The sequence below is a fragment of the Dryobates pubescens genome, chromosome 25 (assembly GCF_014839835.1).
Source record: "Dryobates pubescens isolate bDryPub1 chromosome 25, bDryPub1.pri, whole genome shotgun sequence".
Lineage (NCBI taxonomy): Eukaryota > Metazoa > Chordata > Aves > Piciformes > Picidae > Dryobates > Dryobates pubescens.
The window spans coordinates 13,404,683-13,426,712 of NC_071636.1; the positions used below are offsets into that span (position 1 = coordinate 13,404,683).

General features: G+C 41.0%; 2 protein-coding genes and 1 non-coding gene across 4 annotated transcripts; 1 reads left to right on the plus strand and 2 right to left on the minus strand.

The window, feature by feature from the left end:
• Window positions 1-507: 507 nt before the first annotated feature.
• RANBP1 (RAN binding protein 1) lies at window positions 508-13,098 on the minus strand. Of its 2 annotated transcripts, none has more exons than XM_054172951.1 (6): window positions 12,939-13,098; window positions 10,837-10,973; window positions 8,902-9,059; window positions 6,732-6,860; window positions 4,833-4,898; window positions 508-3,849 (listed from the first exon to the last, which is right to left on the minus strand). In XM_054172951.1, exons 1-6 carry the CDS (start codon window positions 12,951-12,953, stop codon window positions 3,728-3,730), a joined length of 627 nt encoding a protein of 208 aa, XP_054028926.1. In that variant the 5' UTR covers window positions 12,954-13,098; the 3' UTR covers window positions 508-3,727. The 2 variants fall into 2 exon arrangements, with proteins under 2 accessions (XP_054028926.1, XP_054028925.1); XM_054172950.1 differs by having other exon boundaries at window positions 508-3,852; window positions 12,939-13,095.
• Window positions 4,621-4,753, minus strand: LOC128898554 (small nucleolar RNA SNORA77). The gene has a single exon (XR_008462888.1). It is a non-coding gene; the product is annotated as a small nucleolar RNA SNORA77 (small nucleolar RNA).
• Window positions 13,099-13,493: 395 nt separating the features above from the next.
• On the plus strand, window positions 13,494-21,444 carry TRMT2A (tRNA methyltransferase 2 homolog A). The gene is made up of 11 exons (XM_009911057.2): window positions 13,494-14,281; window positions 15,007-15,115; window positions 15,860-16,041; window positions 17,265-17,379; window positions 17,634-17,749; window positions 18,345-18,456; window positions 19,155-19,277; window positions 19,850-19,925; window positions 20,393-20,509; window positions 20,718-20,814; window positions 21,064-21,444. The coding sequence occupies exons 1-11, from the start codon at window positions 13,665-13,667 to the stop codon at window positions 21,350-21,352; spliced, it is 1,953 nt and encodes a 650-aa protein (XP_009909359.2). The 5' UTR covers window positions 13,494-13,664; the 3' UTR covers window positions 21,353-21,444.
• Window positions 21,445-22,030: the final 586 nt, after the last annotated feature.

Sequence of the window (22,030 nt, forward strand, 5' to 3'; positions counted from 1 at the left end):
TCTGCCTCTTCTGCAGAGTCCTATCACAGTTCTTTCCATGAAAAAGTCATGTGTACAAATTAGTCTCTCTTTCAGTTAAATCCTTCACATTTTTCAATTAAACAAGTTCCCAGACATTTATGTAACAAAACTGAAAGAACTATTTAGCCTTGTGTTTTTTGCCCTTTAAACAGAAGGTATTTCTTGAGCATATAGCATCGAAGAAAGATTCACAACATTCTCATGCCTGCATAGTGTTGAGAAGACTTTTAATTTTCTGAGTTTTTGGTATCACAGAAAAGTTGTTTGATACAAGCTACCTTATCACACAGGGGAAAAAAAAAAATCCATCATTTACAGTGTTGTAACACAGCAAATTGGGTGGTTTGCAATTTGTGCAATGAGACATTTAGTATCACTCATACAAGCTTATTCCTGGAAAGAAACCCACATCTATTCAAAATGATTAACATGGGATTTAGAGAACTATTTTGAAGTATTTTTTGTAATATAAAACCTAGTTTGTTTTTCCCCCCCCCCCAAGACTAACTACTTGTTAAGATTTTATTTTGATGCTCTTCAAAATGTAGCTATTTCTCAGTTAAATTCACTATTCAGGTGTCCTCAGACACTCCTCCATCCAGTTTTATGCACACAAAACCATTAGTACCAACAAAGGCTGCGTTAAGCCTGACTGTATGGCATCTTTCTGAGCTTGAAGCAAGCAGGATTTGTACAAATTACAGACTTCAGCAACTAGCAATTCCATTTTTACTGAAAATGGATTAAAACCTCTTAAAAATCTTCACTCATACCTTCTCCAAGGTTCAGCTATATTAACACTGAGTGCTTAAAAAGATTTTATTCTTTAGCCAGCTGCACCAACAAAACTACATTCCCCATTATTTTAGGAGTTACCTTGCCTCACCTGGAATAAAAGGGGAAGTAGCCACTACTCCACAGCACATATTAAAATAGCCTAGGACCCAATTTGTCTTGAGGACCCTAGAGACAAATTAAGTCTCAACACACCCCTATAAAGTGCAGAAATTAAAGATTAAGTGAATTCTGTACAGTGGCTGAACAATGAATTAGAAAAGCTTCTCCATGATCATTTTTACTGATACAATACCCTCAACCTGGTTCAGACATTTAGATCACACTGAAGTTACTGCTATTTCAGAAACAAGTATAAGGCAACTGATACATTTTAGTAGTTACCCACAAATTCAGGAAGGAGCTTTTGCACTAGGAGCCCATCTTTTCTGAAAAGGGTTATTACAATTTCTGAGCCAAGCTATTATTTAAGACGCTATATTGTTTGACAAGACAGGCCAGGTTTTATCATCTCAATAAGCCTCAGCAGTGAAGATGGTTGAAAGCATGAGTAACTGGTGACCTGGGCTGGGGGAGACAAGACACAACATCAGCTACAACTCTAAAACACTTGCTATACAATAAGCTACAAAAACATCTCAAGGACATCTCTCGGTAGACTATGTTACATATAGGAAAGTTAATAATTACAGTGACTTACATAAAAGCTTTATTTCACTGAGATCAATTTTAAAAATACTTACTGCTTTTTACTTTGTAGAGCAGCACACCTATGGCTTCTAAAGTGACCAGAACACTGACTAACCATCCTTTAGTTTAGAAGGCTAAGACATTCTTCATTCAAACGTTATCCAGAGAAATTATTTTACTTAAGTCGTCCCTCCTAACTTGTCTCTGAGATTGCAGACTTGTCTCAAGGATGGTTGTAATCCATGAAGTGTAAACATGGATCAGTTAACCTAAACAGGAATGGAAACATCTTGAAATCATTTAAGCATGCATGAATAAGTAAAGAGGGGAAGAAGAGAGTGTAACAAAATGAAGCAGTTGCCAATTTTAGGATTAAGATAAATTAAGCGATTCAAGTGTTTCCTCCCCTCTTCTGTACAATGTTTGACAGTGAAATCAAACTCACCCATTTTGCTGCCTTCATCACTATGCCCCTGCAGGCTAAAAATACATTCCCAGTAAGAGTTCTTTAAATAAAAGGCAAATCCTTTAAATGAAAATTTAAATTTATTTTGAAATTCTTAAAATGTAATTCCTGTCAATTTAGACACACTGTTTGACATTATCAGATCAGGGAATTTACAGTGACTCATGGATAAAGATTTGGCTTTTACATTCAAATGTTAAGTATTTCATAATAGCTTTGTCTTGTTATTTCCAAACCAGAAACACTAAAGAGCATTTTACTTGGCCTCTCAACCATCTTTGTTAATTAAGTTGGTATCTGCTGTACTTGAAGGGGAACATGCACAACACCAAAAGAATTATTTTGTTTGAATTCAGTAAGTACCTTAATTACAGTTCCCAATTTAAGAATGATTCATTGCAGCATCAAAAGGCAGTGCTAAGTAGGTACTTTTTTTTAATACCTGTTATTTCTCTCAGGTGGACTGCAAAGCCTAACCTACTTGGAAAGCTTCCTAAGATAAAAAGGTCTTGCCATTCAATTTTCACACCACATGGTCTTAAAGTTTAGCAAATTTTGTCCAGTTTTTGTAATTACTTTGGAAGAAGTATCACAGAATACCATCATTAACCTAATACTGTCCTTGTATTTACTGGTTAACAGTAAAATTCAATCAAAACTAAAAATACTTTGATTTTATTGCTTACTATTTTCCTACTCTGTAGCACTAACTTGAGATGGGATAACAGAAAACATTTGCAGAGAAGAGATTTGGTCAGTTTGGCCCATTCTAGTCAGGAGAGTGTCCCTCATTCACATAAAACATAATTAGCTGTTCCCAAGTGAATGTCAGACCAACAATCTCCATGAGGCACAGCCTCACACCACGCATCTTAAGAGTTCAGGATCCCTTCAGTTACTGAAAAACAAAGCAAGCTCCAAAGCCCTGAAAAATAAAACAACTTCAAAATTAAAAGTTGTACCCAAATATATGCCGACAGGCAATCTCATAGTAAGGTACTTGAACAATTTAAGATACCTTTGTATACAGTATAACAGGCTGCTGCTACTGCCTTTGGTCAGCAAGCAGCACACCCTGGAAGATCTGGGACCACAGCAACAACTTTGTGCTTGTCAAGCATTTGTAATACTAGCAAATTTGGGGAGGAAGCAGAGATGTTGTTTTGTAAGAGGAAAATACTTCCAGTCTTACAAAATACATTTCCTCTCCCACCTTTAATTTTAGTGCCTGATGGAGGAGTGTGCCAGGTATGATCTAGAATCTGATTCCAGAAGTATGCTGCATTTCAAGAATCACAGGCACACTCTCTGCTCAGGAAGGGTGGAAGGTCTGTTATGCTACAGTTTTAGAAGCCATGTAAGAAACATCTATGTTGCCTTAATCTTCCCTGGTGGCAAAGCCTGTTAACCTACATAATCACAAGTTATGATGATATGCATCTCAACACCCAATGAAACAAGCCTTTAAAGTACATAGAAAACTCGGTTCTGTCCTCTGATGCTGTGTTCAAGTTTGCTTTATTCACTCTTTCAGATGACTATAAATAAGTGTTTCCACTATGGAAAAGAAAGTTAGCACAGTACATTTTCATGACTGGGGAATGGATTTTCTGAAGACATCTTCAAAAGGGCAAAAGCTTAGAAAAAACAACCTGAACGGTGAGAATTCAGTTCCTTAAAGTCCCTTGTAAAAATTAAAAAAAAAAAAAAGAACATAAAAAAAGAGAAAGGAAAAACTGCAAGGCCCAGGATGATTTATTGCTTCTCTTCATTTTTCTCCTTGGTCTCTTTCTTCTCCGATTCTTTGCTCTCTTCCTTTACAGAAAGCTCTTCTAGTTTTTCAGCGACTTTATCAGCACTATCATTTTTGTCTGTGCCTGCTAAGAGATTGATTAGGGGAAAAAAAAAAAAGTTACATACAAGCAGTAATGGCTATTCCTGTTACATGAGAAATAGTAGAGAGTGGAGAGTGAGTGGGATGGTGAAAGACTGCTGGCATTTAGAATAAAAACAAACGTAAAGAAACTCTCCACTGAGCACTGATTATTTTTTCCCCCCTTTGGAAATTACCCAAGGTATCAGTATTAAAGAAATAACATTTGCATATTTTAATCACTCAATGAGAAGCCTAATCATAGTGACTAAGAAACAATGTACCATTTGGTTAGCTTTGCTGCCATCAGTTAACAGACTCCATACAGTATCATAAAGTAAATGTTTCCAGTCCTTAATTTCTTACCTATCTTGACTTTTGGGGTGTGTTTTTAAGTTCACCGGTTTTAAGACTATGGAATGGGAAGTTCTTAACACTAAAAAAAACATCATCTATACCTCTTGAAAAGCATGGACTGCAGACCACTAGTGAGCTGCACTTTAGAAAGGCCTAAGTGTTTATTTCACTTGACGAGCTATCTTGTCACATAGTTATACAGTTCTACAGGGTGGGGTGTTCAAGAAACCTGTGAAGAAATGCCACAGCTTCATGCACATTAACAACTATAAAAGTTAAGTATTTTGCTTGCATGATTTTATATTTGTGTAATTTGGGAAAGGGAACTGGAAGGAGGAAATACCACTGTCATTGCAGTGTTCAGAGCTCATTTGTGTACTATATACTCGAAATACTCCTTACGTAGCCCTTCCAAAAAAGCAATGTCCCAACAGCTGTTACAACAGCCTCCTACAAGAAAGAAGGCAGTTGTCACTCCTGTGAGCCACTACTCTTGCAGACAGGAAAAGCACCTGAACTGAAGACTGCAGTTCAGTACAGAGTGAGTCTGCTAAAGAACAATGATGCTCCAGGGGGCTATAAACACAAACAACTAGAAAAAGTAGCATCATATGACACTTTTAACCTTACCTTTCTTTGCTCTCTTTTCTGCTTCATTCTTGCATTCTTCAAATTTTGCCTTGAATTTCTGTGCATCTATTTCAGTAAAGATAGAATGTTTTTTCATTAGTTTTACCTCCTTGCAACATTGAATACTTCCAATCTCGAGGAAAGATGCTGATAAATTCTATACACAAAACTTGAGTACTACACAATATTCTTGAAGTAGGTCTTTGTGCAGAAGCAGTTTGTTTTCTTTAGAAAGTCTATTAAAGCAGCCTATTTTGTAAATTATTTCAAACACAATGCCAAAGGGAGCTGTTTTATAGTTATTACAACCCCAGTTGTCCCTACCCTACAGGAATATTATGTCAGAGGCTGCTAATACAACTGTCTGCGTGCAAAAGACTGAAGATTAGCTTTGAACTGCCATCCTTGCCAGCTACATTATGCCCTAAAAGACCTCCACATTCTTACTGGAACTTCTTAGCACTAAGAAAGCAATAGTCTGCTTCATTAGTACAGCTCGCAGATTCAGTGCCCAAGGGCCCAGACTCAAGCTATTTCCGACTACAATAGCTAAGGAAGCATAACCTGCATTATGTTCTGGTCTAAGTCACAGCCATTCCAAGCAGATGATCAAGTTCCAATCACTTTCCTACAACAAGAATACGAACAACAAGACACAAAGGCACCAGTAATTTGGTATGCCAACTTGGTCTGACTGACCACATGAGGTCACTGTTTCCCCACAGGGATTCACAAGCTACTCCAGCTAGAAGAATATGCATCAAACATTTCCCAAAAAGAAAGATACTTGAAGGGCACACTTTATGCCTGTTCACCTGTCATCTACTTAGTCAAAGCTGCAAAGGGTAAAAAGGCAAAGGCACCACTCCCTCAAGACAAAACAGTCAAGCTTAACAACTTCTAGGACAAAGAGGAAAAGACTTTTCAAAGATGAGCAAATAGCAACCAAGCCTTCTGATTTCTTATTTGAACAAGAGAAAAAGCACGCACTAAGCAGGTGGATCAAGAAGATTTGACTAAACAATACAATAGTGAAGACTTGAGAAGAAGGAAGCAAGCAAAATACACCAAGTTCTTCCGAGATGTAGGCAAATTCATCTCGTTTTAAAATACACAGCCACTTTACTAGCCATCAGGTACACTGGGAGAAAAGGTAGCTAAACCACTAAACTTGAGGCAAACAAATGCTAAAGTGGGAAATGCAAAATTTTTCCTCCTCCACATTGATTCTTGTTTCAAGGAGAACACTCCACTGATTCAATCTTGTCCTAAGGACCTGGAAAAGCTACCCTGTCATTCAGCCCTACTAGTTGATCCATATGTAAGTGCAGATCTACTTCCTTTTCTGATAGTCAAAAGTCACTCCAGGAAAACCCACCAAGTAGCCAGCTAGTTGGGTTTGACTAGTACTTCTCACTGAGTGCTCCATTTAAGCAAAATAAAGACAGCACTATATACCTCACATGAAAAGAACAGGCATCAGTTGTACAGAAATCTCAGGTCAGTATTTCCCTGCTCCTAATGAAGAAAATGTAATCTTAACTACTACTGAGCACCTCAGATAAACCAAAGCAAGCTGCATGTATTAGTCTCTACTCCATAGTGTTAATGCTTTTATTTTCATTCTAACTGGCACTATGCTTGCATGAATTGGCTGAAGCTAAAAAAAAAAGTGCCTAGGGCAGAAAGCTCTATAAATATTACTGGAGACCTAATTAGTAGACTGTTTGTCAACACATACAGTTAAGTGATTAACTGACTTCTCTCAGAGCAGTAATTAGCTAACACTATCATGCAGTAAGACACAGCATATCTAAACAAGTGTCTACAGCAGCGTTTAGACAAGTAGTATAACAGAACAACATAGAATCAATGGAAGTTCAATGCCCGTCCACTCACTCTCTGCGTTTAAAAATCGGATTGCCAGAAGTTCAGCCTTGGGGCTTTCATCTGCAAAGTCAGCATGTGTGTTCCAGACCCATGCCCTGTCGCTCCCAGCAATAGGCTTCAGCTCCATTAAGGGTGTGACTGAAAAAGAAAGCATTAAAAGATGTACACAGCACAACAGCAAACGTTTTACATCAGCCTAAATCTTACTGACAACTGACTGTAATTTATACAAAAGCACTTTAAGCAGGTTTACTTTTTGGATAAACAGATGACAATGGTGTCCATATAACTGAGGATGTATGGAAAACTATGACATGATGCAAGCCTATTATTGTATGAAAGAATGCCAGACTCCCTATTGTTAAAAAACTGAGTTTGATTCAATTCTTGTTTAAAACAGATGATACTGATACTAGGAGAGATGCAGACAGTAAGCACAACTCTGAGCAATCAAATGGCTTTGGAGGAAAAAGCATTCAGACAAGTAGCACACATTATTCTTCTGGACACCAAAAATACAAACTTTTATTAAAGTAATTTTTATGCAGTAAGAGAAAAAAGTACTTGATGGGATGGTAAGTATAAAGCTCTACTACAAGACAGAATCTTGCAGTGCTGCACAGTGTATGGTCAATCTACTAGTTCCTCCTCAGTAAATGAAGCCCTTTCTCTCTGAGACAGTTTAATTATTTCACCTGACTGATTGGGGAAGTTGGAACACTACTTCTCTCACTACTCTAAGGCTTTTTACACTACACAAAGTTGAAACAGGGCTCTTTTTTCCTTCCTAACCCCTGCATCCTTCATTTAGTTCAGAAGAAATCTGAAGAATCTACTCACTTTCTTGCATTTTTTAAGTTGAAAGATCTTTCTTTCCACACTTTGAAAAACAAACAAACAAATACATCCTTTTGTCCGCCTGTGAGTCAACACAAATTCCATAAAGAAATCTATGCTGAAAGCAGATTTTCCATGAAAAACAGTTGACAAACACCAAGCACTGATCAGGTCTGTTTTGTATATGTGCAACAATAATTTTCCTAAACAAAAGGGCTGTTTTTACTGATTGGTGACTGCCCTGCTCTTTCATGTTTGCCAATGTATTCACCGAAGAGGAACACCTGTGTCCTCTGAGTCTGACTTTCTGAAGAGATCATAGAATCAGTAAGGTTGGAAGAGACCTCAAAGATCATCAAGTCCAACCTGTCACCCAAGTCCTCATGACTACTAAACCATGGCACCAAGTGCCACATCCAATCGCCTCTTGAACACCTCCAGGGATGATGACTCCACCACCTCCCTGGGCAGCCCAAAGAAAACCAGCATTATTGCTTCTGACATCACATGTCTATTAATCTACTTCAAGCAAGTTATTTCAAGTTATCTAAATGCAGTTTAACTACACCAAATACTATATACTTTTCATATAAACCCCCAAGTACTACCAAAGCATTGCCAGATTAGTCTATTTGTTTGTTATACTGACTTTCAAGTCTGCCTTGCCCTTTCATGTCTACTTTTTATTCAGAGGATCAGAGGAACAAACCTCTCCTGCTCCATCAGCTCTCAATACACATTTTTTTTGAATGAGTTGGCTGAATATACCATGTTCATTTCAGTTTATTTCACAAGCAGGGAAAGGCAGCCACAGATTATTTTAGGACCTCTGATTATTAGGCAACTGCTTCTACCAACTCAAACATTTAGCTCAAAGTAGTAAATTACACGACTGCTTGTCTCATTCTTTTATCAAAATGAGCTGGTATACATTGATTTCTTATCCTGAACAATACTTTCTACACTACTAATCATTTAAAAACTACACACAGGGAACAATCACATATCTGTGTATCCCAGATAAATTTTGAAGTGTGTTTAGAACATTATCAGAGTCTGAAAAACAAAACCCCAACCAAACAACAACTTTTAGACTTGGCCTTGCAGGAAATACCCAAACATAACTACAGCTTCATTTTCATTAATAAAAATATACACTTGATGCTTGCAGAGCAAGACACAACTACACTTACAGTCTAATATAAACCTGCTGCCTCTTTAAAGACATACAGCAAATTTCTAGCTACCACCAAAAAGCCACTGAGCTCTTAATCTACAATGTACAATTCTACAAGGTTATTCCTCAAAACATAAAAAGGAAGTATAGCAATATATAACATACTATAATGGTTTGCACAGATTTTTAAGGTTTTATCCCTCCTCATGAGGAGGCGAATTGTTCCCTTTTCCTTGTGTTTCAGGAGTTTCACATCACCAGTTCCTCGCTCTTTCCATTCTGGATGGTCATTCGCAGATGCAAATCGGAATAGCTTTGCACGCCTTAAAGAGAGAATTGAAGGAGTTAGCCCGCATGCAGAAACGCTTATCAAAACAGCACACTCAACAGCACAGTTGTGTTGTAAAAAGAACAATTCCTTCTGTAAGACTCCATGTACTACTTCAGCATACAACTTCAGTAACCGAAATACATTCAGAATTAGGAACAAAATTATTAGGAATTATCTAGCAGCTGTACTAAAATTCAACCGGTCCTGGACACATCTTTAGGAGACAATAAACATACGTGGTGTTTGCAACTTTAAAAGTTGCTAATTAACAGTTTGCTGTAGCTAGAGCTCTTACACATTATGAATACAACCAACAATATTAATTGACTCAAGAAAGTGGGCAGCTTGAGGCTAGACTCCTGTACAATTCCAAGCCCAATGTCTGATCAACTGTTCGAATGCCTCACTATCTACTCACTCATTTTGCTTATACCTCCAAAAACCTAGTTGTTGCTATTCTTAAATCAGGAATACAAGAAGCTTAGTGCTGCACTGCAGTGCAACATACCTGTTTCAGAACATCACTGTTTCATCTTCCAAGATGCCAGTGTGCCGAAAGAGAAACAGGAGTTTGGGACATTAGTCAAAGCTGACCCAAGAGACAGTCTGAGCTCTGCTAGCAAGGAGTTTATGACACTGCTGTAGGAAAGGAAGCACCTGCTCACACTACAGACATATGAAAATATACTTTTACAGAAAAGAGAAAGGATAGGGACTTGTAATAAGCCAGGTCTTTCTAAAGAAGATGGCAGATGTTGGAGCAAGCTACCCTAACAGATGCTCTGATGGAGATGAATTTTTGTTCCAAGTTGGCATTCAGTAGGTAATTCCCCTAAGTTCAGCTATCAGAACAACCAGCATTCAAAAAAACCCCAAAACCAAACAAAACCACCACACCCAAAAACCCCACAACCACCAGTTTCCTTCTTTACCACCCTGCAGACATAAAAATGAACCTATACAGAGCACTGGAACTTACCCTACTATTGCCCTCCCCATTTTTAAGTTAAAAAAAATTCTTTCAATCTGATACTGCACATTGCATGTGCAGAAGTCTAATGGTCAGAGATCTCACCATCACTTGTTTTTTACCAGAATCTGTACAAGAACTCAAACCTCTCTTCCAGATGAGCAATACCAATACTCTTCTGTGATTAAGAAAAAGCAATACTTTTACCTACATAAAGCAAAATCATGATCAAATTCAAAACATTGAAGCCTTTAGCCTACATGTATCATTTATCTGAAGAAACACCTTCAGCAAGCTATCCTGACAGTAAGCCAAATCTAAAGATAAAATTAGATTTACGACAACAGAAAGATATTGCTACAAATGCCCCAATACTGTACTGCATGTACTGCTTTTATTGTCTCAGTATATCATACGTCACTCTTTACAGCTGGTGATGCATGGCAGCAACACTGTGCAGATATCATTTCTCCCCCTCAAGACACTTATTTAGATTGTGATCACACAATTGCAAACCTCTAATTACCAGCCAAGCTAATGTATTCTTTTAGACTAAAAAAAACCCAAACAACCTACAGCCAGATCTGTACAGCCAACCCTCTTCTATTGTTCCAGACTTCAGTTTCTTGGGGCATTATCATCACCCATCTCCCTACTCAAGTCTCTGCCACTCCAGTAAATACTAACCAACTTAGATTACCCACTTGTGTGAGTCTGTGAAGCTACCTAGCTTTTTATAAACACATTCAAGATAAAGTCTAATAAACATTTTGATAACATAAAGAATTGTTCCACTTACATCTTAAAGAGTTCTTCCTCATCCTCTTCCAGAGTTTTTATTTCTTGCTCAGGAAGAGAGACTATAGGCTCAAATTGAGGATCATGGTTAGAATCATCTGCATTTTCAGTAGAAGTATCATGCTCTTCATGCGTTTCCTGGAGAGAGGGAAACACCAAAACACAGAATAAGGATAAAACTTGCTATGTGCTTAAAATCTGAAGCACTCGTATCTGTGTTTAAACATTTAGGACTATTGAACAGCTAGCTATCAGGAGCTGAAATACCCTGTAACCATAAATGGAAATAAAGCCTATTGTTTTTAGCTGCAATGAAAGTCAACATACAGTTATACTAAAAAAAAAATAAAAATCAGTGCTTTTGCAGTGCTACTTTTCTTAATGCAACCTCTCTTATTAATTGTGCAGAGGCTTGGCCTTGGAGCAAGGCCTCTTGGTTATGGGAAAATAATTTCAACTATTTTTCCTAAATAATGTATTTCATGCTACTAAAGCACCACTGTTTCTTAGTGCCCAATGACCTATCATTAATATTAAAAAGAAAAAAACCAACACCCTAAAGCAACCAACTAACCCAGCACAGGGAAACCATTACATCCAGAAGTTCATTATTTTAGTCTTATGTATCGGAATCACTGACAATCAAACTTAATTTCAAAGCACAGTTGCAACATTCATGAAATAATTTAAGTTTTTTGGCTTTCAGTCTCATTGGGGAACTTCAGGTTATGGGCAAATGGCCAAAATACTGCTTCCTCTTTATTTACTTGGGAATCTGTCCGAGCACTCGTTAAGCTTAAGAACTGCTTTTGGTATGTGACTAGGGAGTAAATGATAAACATCTCTAATACTTAATACATATGCACTGCTAAGAAGCATTTAGTAGAGGAGCCTAGAAGGAAGATTAATCTGCAAGTCTGATGAGGCCACAAACAGCTATCTCAGGTTAAAGGCACGAAAAGAGAAAGGAAAACCAGTACATACTTCAAAGACGTTTAAATTTTATTTGCACTTTAGAGATGACAGAGTCACTTTACACGGTCTATTTAGAATATCCTTTATAGAGCAGGCACACACCACACATGGATAAAGCAGCTGAAATAACACAATTTATTTTTACTAAATTGAAGAAAAAGGAAAGCAGGGGCAGAGAGGAGAAGGAATTGTAAGAAATGTTGGGGGGAAAAAAAAAAAAAAGTTCAACTCTCATTACTTTTATCTTCCCAGTATTCCACTATGCAAGACAAAAAAAAAAACCCCACGAGAAAGATGTTAACACATCTGCTTTAAAAGAAGGCAGAAAATAAACACTGGCCAAATTTTTATATATTGCCTCCCCAAATACTACGTAGTACATCATCCGTCCTGTGGCTGCCCAATTAATTAGAGGCCGTGAGAAACAGCCACAAGTGAGAGAAAACAGACCCCGTTATCGTGTTAAGATCCCTCCCTGCCGTGATATAAAGCACGTGGGGCTACTCCTCTCACCGTGCCGCTGCACGAAGGGTTCGGGCAGACGGGCTAGGGGAGAGGCGGAGAGGGAAGAGAAGAAAGGAGGGAAACGTGGAGAGAGATCAGTGAAAGGCGCCCGAATCGCAGACGAAGCCGTGCTGCCTGCGAGAGGCTTCGCTTTTCTCACGCCGGGGAAGGGCCGGCGCAGGCCGGGCGGAGCGCGCGCGGACCGCCTCGCCTCCCACGGTCGGCTGCAAGAGACAGGCCCCACGAGACACACGTGCCCGAGCCGCCTGGCGCGGCCGCGCATCCCCAGCCCCGCCGCGCTAAGCCAGGCGGACACAAGACAGCGTTGCCGTTGACTGCTCTCGGAGAAGGCCCCGAGCCCATCCTTCCCGATCCCAGGCCTTGCCTGACCTCAGGTCGGCAGCTCCGCCTAAGCCCTCCTGCTCCCAAAGGCCACCCCACGCCGCCCACCCCGGCAGGCCTTTAGGCCCTCTTTACCCCTTGGCCGGGCCCCACCTGTTTCCGTTACTCTTCCCGCTTTCACTGCCTTCTCTTTTCCCCTTCTCCTGCTTCCCCCTCAGCTCCAGGCCTTCCCACCCTAGCAGCCGGCTCCCCGGCCCAGAGAAGCGCGCCCGCTGCCCTCACCTTGTTGTCCGCCATGGGGCCAAGCTCACTCCGCTCTGCTCGCCGTTACTGCTTGTCCAACGAGCTTCCTGCCGCGCGCCCCCGCCCCTCCCGCCTTTACCTCATTCCCGCAGCCCGCGCCGCTGCCGCCGCAAGGCCCGATGGGAAACACCCACTTTCCCTCACGCCGCGTTGCCGCGCCGCTCCCGGCGTGCCGCGGCGGGTGGAGAGCCGGCAAGGGCGCAGTGCAGAGACGGTTCCCGTCAACCTCAGCCGTGCCGGCACTGGCGTGAGGCGCAGACCCCCTTCCCTGGATGGGCCTGGCCCCGGCGAAGATTCTTTTTGTTGTTGTTGTCCCGTTACTGAGGCGCTTCCCATCAGCCCTCACGGCATGGCGGCGGCCACCCCGCGTCCCGACCCAAGATGGCGCCCACGTGCGTGACCGGGGAGGGGGTGGGCAATCTTTTAGTGGCTTTTATTACGAGCTTTTCGAGACGCAGCAGAACCCGCACAAGAGAAGCGGTAGCAATGAGGGACAGACGTTAAAGGAAAACAAGCAGATACGCCACGTCTCCCTGCGCGCCGTGCCTCTTGCCGCAGCGTGTGTGTGACGACACAGCCCCGCCTCCGGGAGCCCGGCAGGAGGAAGCGCCGGGCTGCGTGGGGCACGCGTGGTGGGAGTTGAGCTGGTGACCGGGCTGAGGGGATTCTGGCCCCGGGCTGTGCGGCCGCGGAGCTGGTGGGAGCATGGCGGAGGAGAGTGATCGGTGCGAGCCCGGCCGCGTCGTGCTTCCTGTGCCGGAGGCTAAAGATGAGGCTGAAGTGGAGAGCAAGGCCGATGGAGGTGGAGGTGGGGGTGACCCCGCGGAGAGCCCCGCAGCCTGCCCCGACGTGTACAGATACATTAAAGGAGACTTATTTACATCTGAGATATATAAAGTAGAAATACAAAACCTTCCCAAGTACATCGGATTTAACGATGTGAAAAAGTTCCTTGCCAAATACGGGCTTAGTCCTCACAAGATAAAACTTTTTGGGAAGCAGACATTCGCGTTCGTGACTTTTAAGAGTGAGGAGGAGAGGGACAAGGCCATGAAGGTCCTCCATGGGGTTTTGTGGAAAAGCCGGCACCTGAGCGTTAGGCTCGCCAAGCCGAAGGCTGACCCCATCGCAAAAAAAAGGAAGAAAGAAGAGGAGATGGAGCAGGGAGAGGTGAAGCGACCGGCTCCTTCCCAAGCCAGTGAAGAGGAGCCTCTGAGCAAGCAGATAGCGGATGTGGTGACCCCGCTGTGGAACATGCCCTATGAAGAGCAGCTGGCCAAAAAGAAGCAGGAATGTGAACAAGTGCTGCAGAAGCTGACAAAGTAATTCCTGTTTCTAAAGCTACTGTAATGTTTACAAGACTTGACTTATTTTGGGATATAGCTAAGTTGTCCTTTCTAAAATGAAGTAAGTTAGAGGTAGGTCAAAACCCAGATCCCCTGAGAAAGTAAATAAGAAATTATCTGTGATAATAGGATTTAAAAACTGCTCCAGCTGACAAAATCAAACCTAAACTTGCTATTGCTGTTCTTGCATCAGCCTTGAAATACTGGTAGCTGAAGGGGCGATGTTTTAAGAGCTGTTGTTCCATAGACCTAAGAGGGAGGATGTTTGTGCCCTTAAAAAAAAAAAATTTAAATAGACACTGTCAAATGCAGTAAAATAATCTGTAACGATGGTAACTTACTGTGAGGATTTTTCTCTTTAAAAATCCCCCGAATTTTTTGTGCCTAGTGTTTGTGGATGAAAGTACCAACCACTTCTGTCTCTTGCTCTGCTCCCTTACATAGGTGAAATTGGCATTCTTTGCATGCTCGGGTTCATTGATAAATCTAGTACCTACCTTTATAACTAACTATTTTTTTTCTCCCCCCAGGTCACAATTCTTAGAAAGTTGGGGGGGTGGTAAGCCTGTTAAAAATTCTACTGGAAGAAACAGACTTAATCTGATAGTTTTATGCCATATGCAAACCCCCAGTCCTGTGCAGCTGTTGACCTCACTTCTTATAAATGTGTACTTTACAATTTTCGTTTCTGATTTGGGCAGGGAAATAGGAAATAACAATCGAGCTTTATTGCCTTGGCTGTTTCTGCAGAAGCAGAAGTACAATAAATTGTGCTGCCCGATAGAGGGAGTGAAAGCATCACCTCTGCAGGTAATGTCATCCTAGGTAAAGTATGGAATGGGGTTAATAAGCTTAAAGTAATCATTTGGTTTTAGGAGACAGGGGACAAACTTCCACTTGTAATGAAGGAGACCTATAATGTAGAGACTTCATAATATAATAAGTGATGAATTTTAGACATTGGTGCTTTTTGTTTAAATACTGTGGAAATGCAGAAAGCAGAATGTGATGAATCTTAGACATTGGTGCTTTTTGTCTAAATACTGTGGAAATACAGAAAGCAGAATGTGATGAAATCTTAGACATTGGTGCTTTTTGTCTAAATACTGTGGAAATACAGAAAGCAGAATGTGATGAATCTTAGACATTGGTGCTTTTTGTCTAAATACTGTGGAAATACAGAAAGCAGAATGTGATGAAATCTTAGACATTGGTGCTTTTCATTTAAATATTGTGCAGAACAGTTACTGTTGACTGGATAATCTGAACTTTGAAATTAAGATGCCATCCCTGCAACATAGGCCTAAGAGGGAGGATGTTTGTGACCTTGTGTTGTAGGCCAGTACAAACATTCTTCAACAGAGGCAATGTATTGCTCTTTAAACAAGACTTACTAATACTTCTTCAGTATTGCTGTTAGTTCTCATGCGTCAAAACCCATGGGTATGTTCCCTGTGAACTGTGTCCATTTGCAAATACATATGACCAAATGAGAGCTGAGAAGTTCAAGGTAGTGCTCTGTAGATATCTTACATAACTGTCTTTTAAATCTAGACAGAATATCGCAACAAATGTGAGTTCTTGATTGGGACTGGTGTAAATCAAGAAGACAAAACTGTGGGCTGTCGTCTTGGCAAATACAAGGGTGGTACATGTGCTGTCGTGGAACCATTTCACACTATTCACATTCCTGCTGTTGCCAAAAAAGTAGTCAAAGCTTTCCAAGACTACATAAGGTGAGCAGAAGTAAAATGAGTTCTCAAAAAGTTTTGATGTCTTGCTTAAAAATAGTGATAAATGTTCTGAAAAGCTTAGTGGTTTGGGTTGGGGTTGGTGGGGGTTTTTTTTTGAATTTTAAGACCTGAGCTATGCCAGTCTCAATTTTCAGCAACTGCTTGATGTTTTCATTTTGTGCCTTCATCAGTATTCTCCTCTTGCTCAGCTGTTCTGAAGTGGAGGGACAGGTACCAGCTGAACACAGCATTATTACAAGCAATAAGATGTTTAATTGTGGCCTTCCAGTATCTGAAGGGGGCCTACAAGAAGGCTGGGGAGGGACTTCTCAGGATATCAGGCAGTGATAGGACTAGGGGGAATGGAATGAAGCTGGAGATTCAGGCTGGATGTGAGGAGAAAGTTCTTCACTGTGAGAGTGGTGAAGCCCTGGAATGGGTTGTCCAGGGAGGTGGTTGAGGCCTCGTCCCTGGAGGTGTTTTAAGACTAGGCTGGATGAGGCTCTGGCCAGTGTGGGGTGCCCCTGCCCATGGCAGGGGGGTTGGAACTAGATGATCCTTGTGGTCCCTTCCAACCCTGACTGATAGTACTGTGATACTGTAAGTGTACAATAAAAAGCCTCTGTTCTTTGAAAGCTTATTCCACTAACTGAAAAGAAATACTTGGGAAAAGGTTTTTGAAAAGAGGAATTTGAATAACAGAAGTCAGTTGCTTCTTTGGATGAAGAGAAGAGTCATCCTACAACAAAGAATAACCCCAAAGTTGTACATTTAGGCAAGAGTATTTGTTAGACAAAAGGAGTGCTTTCCTTAGGAAGGTATTCACTCCTCAAAAATGGAAACCTCCGAAGAATCATAAAGATGGAAAGTTTGAACTTGGAATGAAGTACAGCAGCCAGCAAAGGCATTATAGAATGTGCCATCCTCAGTCCAATGAGAGGCTGCCCAGGTTCTATCTGTAGTTTTGGATGGGTTAAAATGGGTAAGGGGACTGTGAGAGATGGGGAGAGATTATTTTGCATTAGGAGATCTCTATCAGTACAATTTTTTCTTTGTTAAACTCAGATGTTGAAGTCATTCTTTTCTTGACAAATCAGTGTAGCCTCTCTGCTTAACATTTTTTATCACTTTGCATGAGGAGCTTATTTTATTTTTTCAATAAAATGTGGAGTGTTAGTGCAGAAAAGTAGTTCTCTGTTAAGTAATTCAGCTTCTGAAAATTGCAGGTCAACTCCTTACTCAGTGTACAGCCCAGAAACCTATGAGGGTCACTGGAAGCAGCTCACAGTCCGTACCAGCAGGAATGGCCACATCATGGCAATTGTTTATTTCAATCCTCAGGTATTTAAGTGGATATACAATATGCAGCCCAGGCACACAGCTTTAAAAGAATTTAAATTTGGTTTTATGAATAGTGCATGCAAAAGAGAAAGTGAATAATTATTTGGTAGCTTACCTTGCATTGCTACTCTATTTACACCAATCTGATACATAGAAATGAACGAGTAGTAATATGCTTAGAGAAGGCATACAGCAAATCAAGCTTTTAAGTGACCAAGATGATTCTTCTCCCTTCTTTCAAATGAAACCATTAGAAATTAAGTAAAGAAGAGCTAGCTGACCTGAAAAGCTCTCTGGCAAGATACTTCACAGAAGGGACGGGAAGGAGTAGTGGCGTTACTTCTTTGTACTTCGTGGAGGAAGGACAAAGGTGAGGGAATTGACTTTGCTTTGGAGGATTTTGGTGCAACAGAACAGTAGGGAGCACTTCCACACCATTATTTTGTATATTGCATACAAGTAGCAGCAATGTAACTAATTTGTCGAGCAGTTACTTAACATTTTCCACAAAAGACTCGTGAAATTTCCTCTTCTCCTGTAGTATTCCCTGTCTAAAGGCTGGTAGAGTGTCAGTGGGTGAACCCACTGCTAGTTGCTGACTGTGAAGCTGTACAAGTGTGTACTGCAGCAAATGGATATTTACTATCAACAAGTAACTTCTGCCTCCTTTCTTCCCTATTTCATGTTCCCTTTTTTCCCCACAACCTCCCCATTCTCTTCCACAGAGCCCAAGGCTCACACTGTCTTTACCTTGAGGCAGTGTAGGTCCTGCTGTTGACGTCACTGGAACAGTTGTCCATATTAAGAAAATAGTCCTAAAAGGATGTGAATAAATGTTGGGCCCCTCTGAATTACTGCTTAATACGGAGATTTTAAGATGACTACAGACAGCTGTGGTAAAAATTGTAACAAACATGTTTGTCTCTTGTTCTCTTTGTTTTCCTGTGCCTTTCCTCCTGCCCCAGGAAATCTCCCAATCTTGAGGACTTGCCTTTGGAGCACGTGGCTGGTGATAAGTACATATATGAAGAGCTGCTTGGCCTGAAATTCCGAATTTCTCCTCATGCATTTTTTCAAGTAAGAATGATAGGAAGTTGCTAATTTAACTGGACTTGCATTATTGCCCTTAAGATTGGCTAATGCTGCGTGACAAGATACTGTATACCTAGAGCTTTAATCTTTTGTATATTTGCTGTGATTAAATACTTTTGAGTGTTAATGCTTGCCTGTAAAACCAGCCAGTGAATGAGTGCGAACTTGCTGGGGGCATGCTGAAGACAACTCTTTTTCTTTTTTGAGGCTGACTCTCATTTGCCTGCTGCATATACATATATACATATATAGAACATGCAAGATGTAGTTCAGGAATCTTTGTAGTACTAGTTTTTTTTTTTGCTTTTTCCAAAACTTATTTCTGCCCTTCCAACGCTTTCAAGCCTCAACAGGTAGCTTAATTCTGTCATCGAAATAGAAAGTACTGGAGTAGGGAAGAAGTGTATTATCACTTGGTGTCCTAAATACCTTGAAGCTAAACTGTATTTTCTATTATTTGCCATAGATTATAGGTGATCATGTTGTCACTGGACATAGATAACAAAAATGCACTGCTTAGAGTGGAGCAGGATTCCATGGAAGCGTGATCTTCTAGCATATGCCAGTCTAGGTCAGGTGTGTGTGATTTGAACCGAGGTGTGAAGCTCACTTATCTCTTAGACTCATTCAAACATCTTCACTGCTTATGGAGAAGCAGACCCATCTGAAATACAATTTCACAGGTGAACACACAAGCTGCAGAAGTTTTGTATACTGCCATTAGGGAGTGGGCGCAGCTGAGCCACGAGAGCACTGTACTGGACATTTGCTGTGGTACAGGAACTATTGGGATTTCTTTGGCAAAGGTGAGTGATTTCCAGAATATAAACCACTTTTAGCCCATGTAGCTCTTTAGTCATGCTTACAATGAAAGAGAGAACTTGGTGCACTTAAAGTGGAATACATATATTTAGTTAATTTCTAATTAAACTGTCTGCAACTAAATGACTATGAAAGCTCATCCTTGTGTTGAGCAGCCCAAATTATATTGAAACTAATTCAGTCAAAAGAGGCAGTAGCTCTCAAGGAGAGCTAGAATTTATGACAATCTATCAACTAGTTTGGGCTTTCTCAGAAAGCTTTGCACATGAATAACCAATGTTTCTTACAGAATCTGTAGAGTGGAGCTTGCCAGACCATAGTAGTCTGGCCCTGACAGACTTCAGTTGTACCAGTGTCTTTTAACATCAAAGCTGGGATAAATCAACCTAAAAAGTCCTTCTTTATTTGCACAGGTCCCTTCTCAGCCTTTATTCTGGCTGTAAGGCAATAATTCTCTGACCAGGTAGTAGTCAACATTCATGTGTAGGAAGGTGCTGATGCTGTGAAGGGTGGTTGCATTTACATACTGTAGTGTCTTTCTCTCTTGATTCCATAGCAAGTAAAGAAAGTGATCGGAATTGAACTCTGCCAAGAAGCTGTGCAGGACGCCAAAGTGAACGCCCAGATTAATGGTTAGTTAAACTGAAATGCTAAGATCAGTTGGTTAAGGAGCACGGTTTCTCTTTACCTTATCTAAGCAGCTTGGAATTACATGTTGTTGATAGTAAGCTTCTCCATTTTAAACATGTAATCTCCTTTGAAAACAAACACCATGTTAGTCTGCGAGATCAGTTTGCCTTTTGACTAACAGCTCAGGGTTTTCCCCCCCCAAAATGAAACATTCCAGTGTAAAAGTGAGATGAAGCCACAGTTACTTGTGTTTGGTGGGGTTTTGCTTTCATCCAGGTACTGGAAGATGCTCACGTTACTGTTAAGTGCTCTGAAGTAGCAGAGATTGTGTAAATGACACTGATTTCAGGGTAGTCTGTGTAACAGTTTGTAGTTTATAAGGCATCCAAACTTAATATCCAGTTGGAGCTTACTGAAAGATGCTTTGACTTGGTAAAAACTCTGGTAACATCTTTTCTTTTTTCAACAGAACTAGATAATATTGAATTTCACTGTGGGAAGGCTGAAGATATTGTTCCATCCCTAATAAACCTATTAGCTCCTCAGAACCTGATTACCATTGTAGATCCACCACGGGCAGGGCTGCGTAAGTTCTCTTTTAAGTCTCTTCTAGTTGGGTGTTTGGTGGTGAACTAAGGAAATGCCAATGGAATAAATTAACAGGAGGCTTCAGGTACAGCTTCAACAGCTGGGTAGTGCAACAGGTTTTGTTCATGCTGGAGTATAACCTGGAGTTCTTGTGCGAGTCTGTTGCTGCAACCAGAACTGGTAAGCAGCTTGTTTTCCTCATCTAGATTCCAAGGTAATTCTTGCCATTAGAAGAGCTGAACATCTGAAGAAGCTGATCTATGTATCCTGCAATCCCAGAGCTGCAATGAATAACTTTGTGGAGTGAGTATGTCTTGCATTAAGTTGACTTAGGGAATATGCTAAGAGGAGGATGTGCTCCTTGGTGAGGCTTACCTCTCACCAGAAATGGCTCATAGCTGCTGCAGAGCAAGCATGGAAGTGCCCTAAGTAATAACAGAAGTATCTGGGGTAGTAAATTTAACTCAGGGAATAAGACCCATCCTTAGAAGAGCAGCAGTGCTGAACAGAGTACTAGAATTATTAACATTCTTTTCTTTCCTTTCTATCAAGCCTTGGCCGGGCCCCTTCCAACAGGGTCAAAGGAGCTGCTTTCCGTCCTGTTAAAGCGATGGCTGTGGACCTCTTCCCTCAGACCAGGCACTGCGAGTTACTGATATTCTTTGAAAGGGTTGAATATGCAAATGGAAGCTCTGCTGGAGCAACTCCTGATGCTACTCAAGTCACAACAGCAGGAGATGACTCAGAGTGCCTGGATGGCACTGACCCATCTAACACTGCCATGAGCCAGGCAACTTCTGTACCTGTAGATACTGCACTTGAAGAGAGGGAATCAACCTGACTCCTGAGAGACACTTTCCAGAACCCACTTTTGCTTGTTAACTGCTTCAGGAACATTATTTCTGTAACATCTGGGTAATAAATCTCCATACAACAGAGCAGTTACAAGGCTTTCAGTCTGAGCTAATTTTCATATTATGCCATATCCTGCTTTTCTTCTGTCTTTAAGGGGAAATTCAGTTGAGGGAGACTTGTCTCATTCTTTAAACAGTTGAGTTTTAGACAAAGTATTCTACAACTACATTCATGCATGGCACTCTTGACACCTAGGCTGGTTTTAGTGCAACACCATCCCAGTGTGATATGAAACAACACACCTCAAGAAATGGCTGCAATTTATCACAGTATTACAGTGTAACTAAGGTTGGAAGAGACCTTGAGGATCATCGAGTCCAACCTGTCTCCACAGACCTCATGACTAGACCATGGCACCAAGTGCCAAGGAGCTAAGCCCTGTTGACAGCCTCGGCCACAAGGATGAAGAGTTGTAGCTGCTGGAGACTTGCTTCTACAGGGAACAGAGGGCCCAAGATGCCAGATTGACCCTCATCATAGGGAAGGCTGTAGGCTTCCTGGAGCCTGAATCTGCGATAGCACCAGGAAACTCTCCAACCTGGTAGGGGCATCAGACTATTCCCGATCCAGGGGAAGAAAGCTGCATCCTATACATACTCTGAGG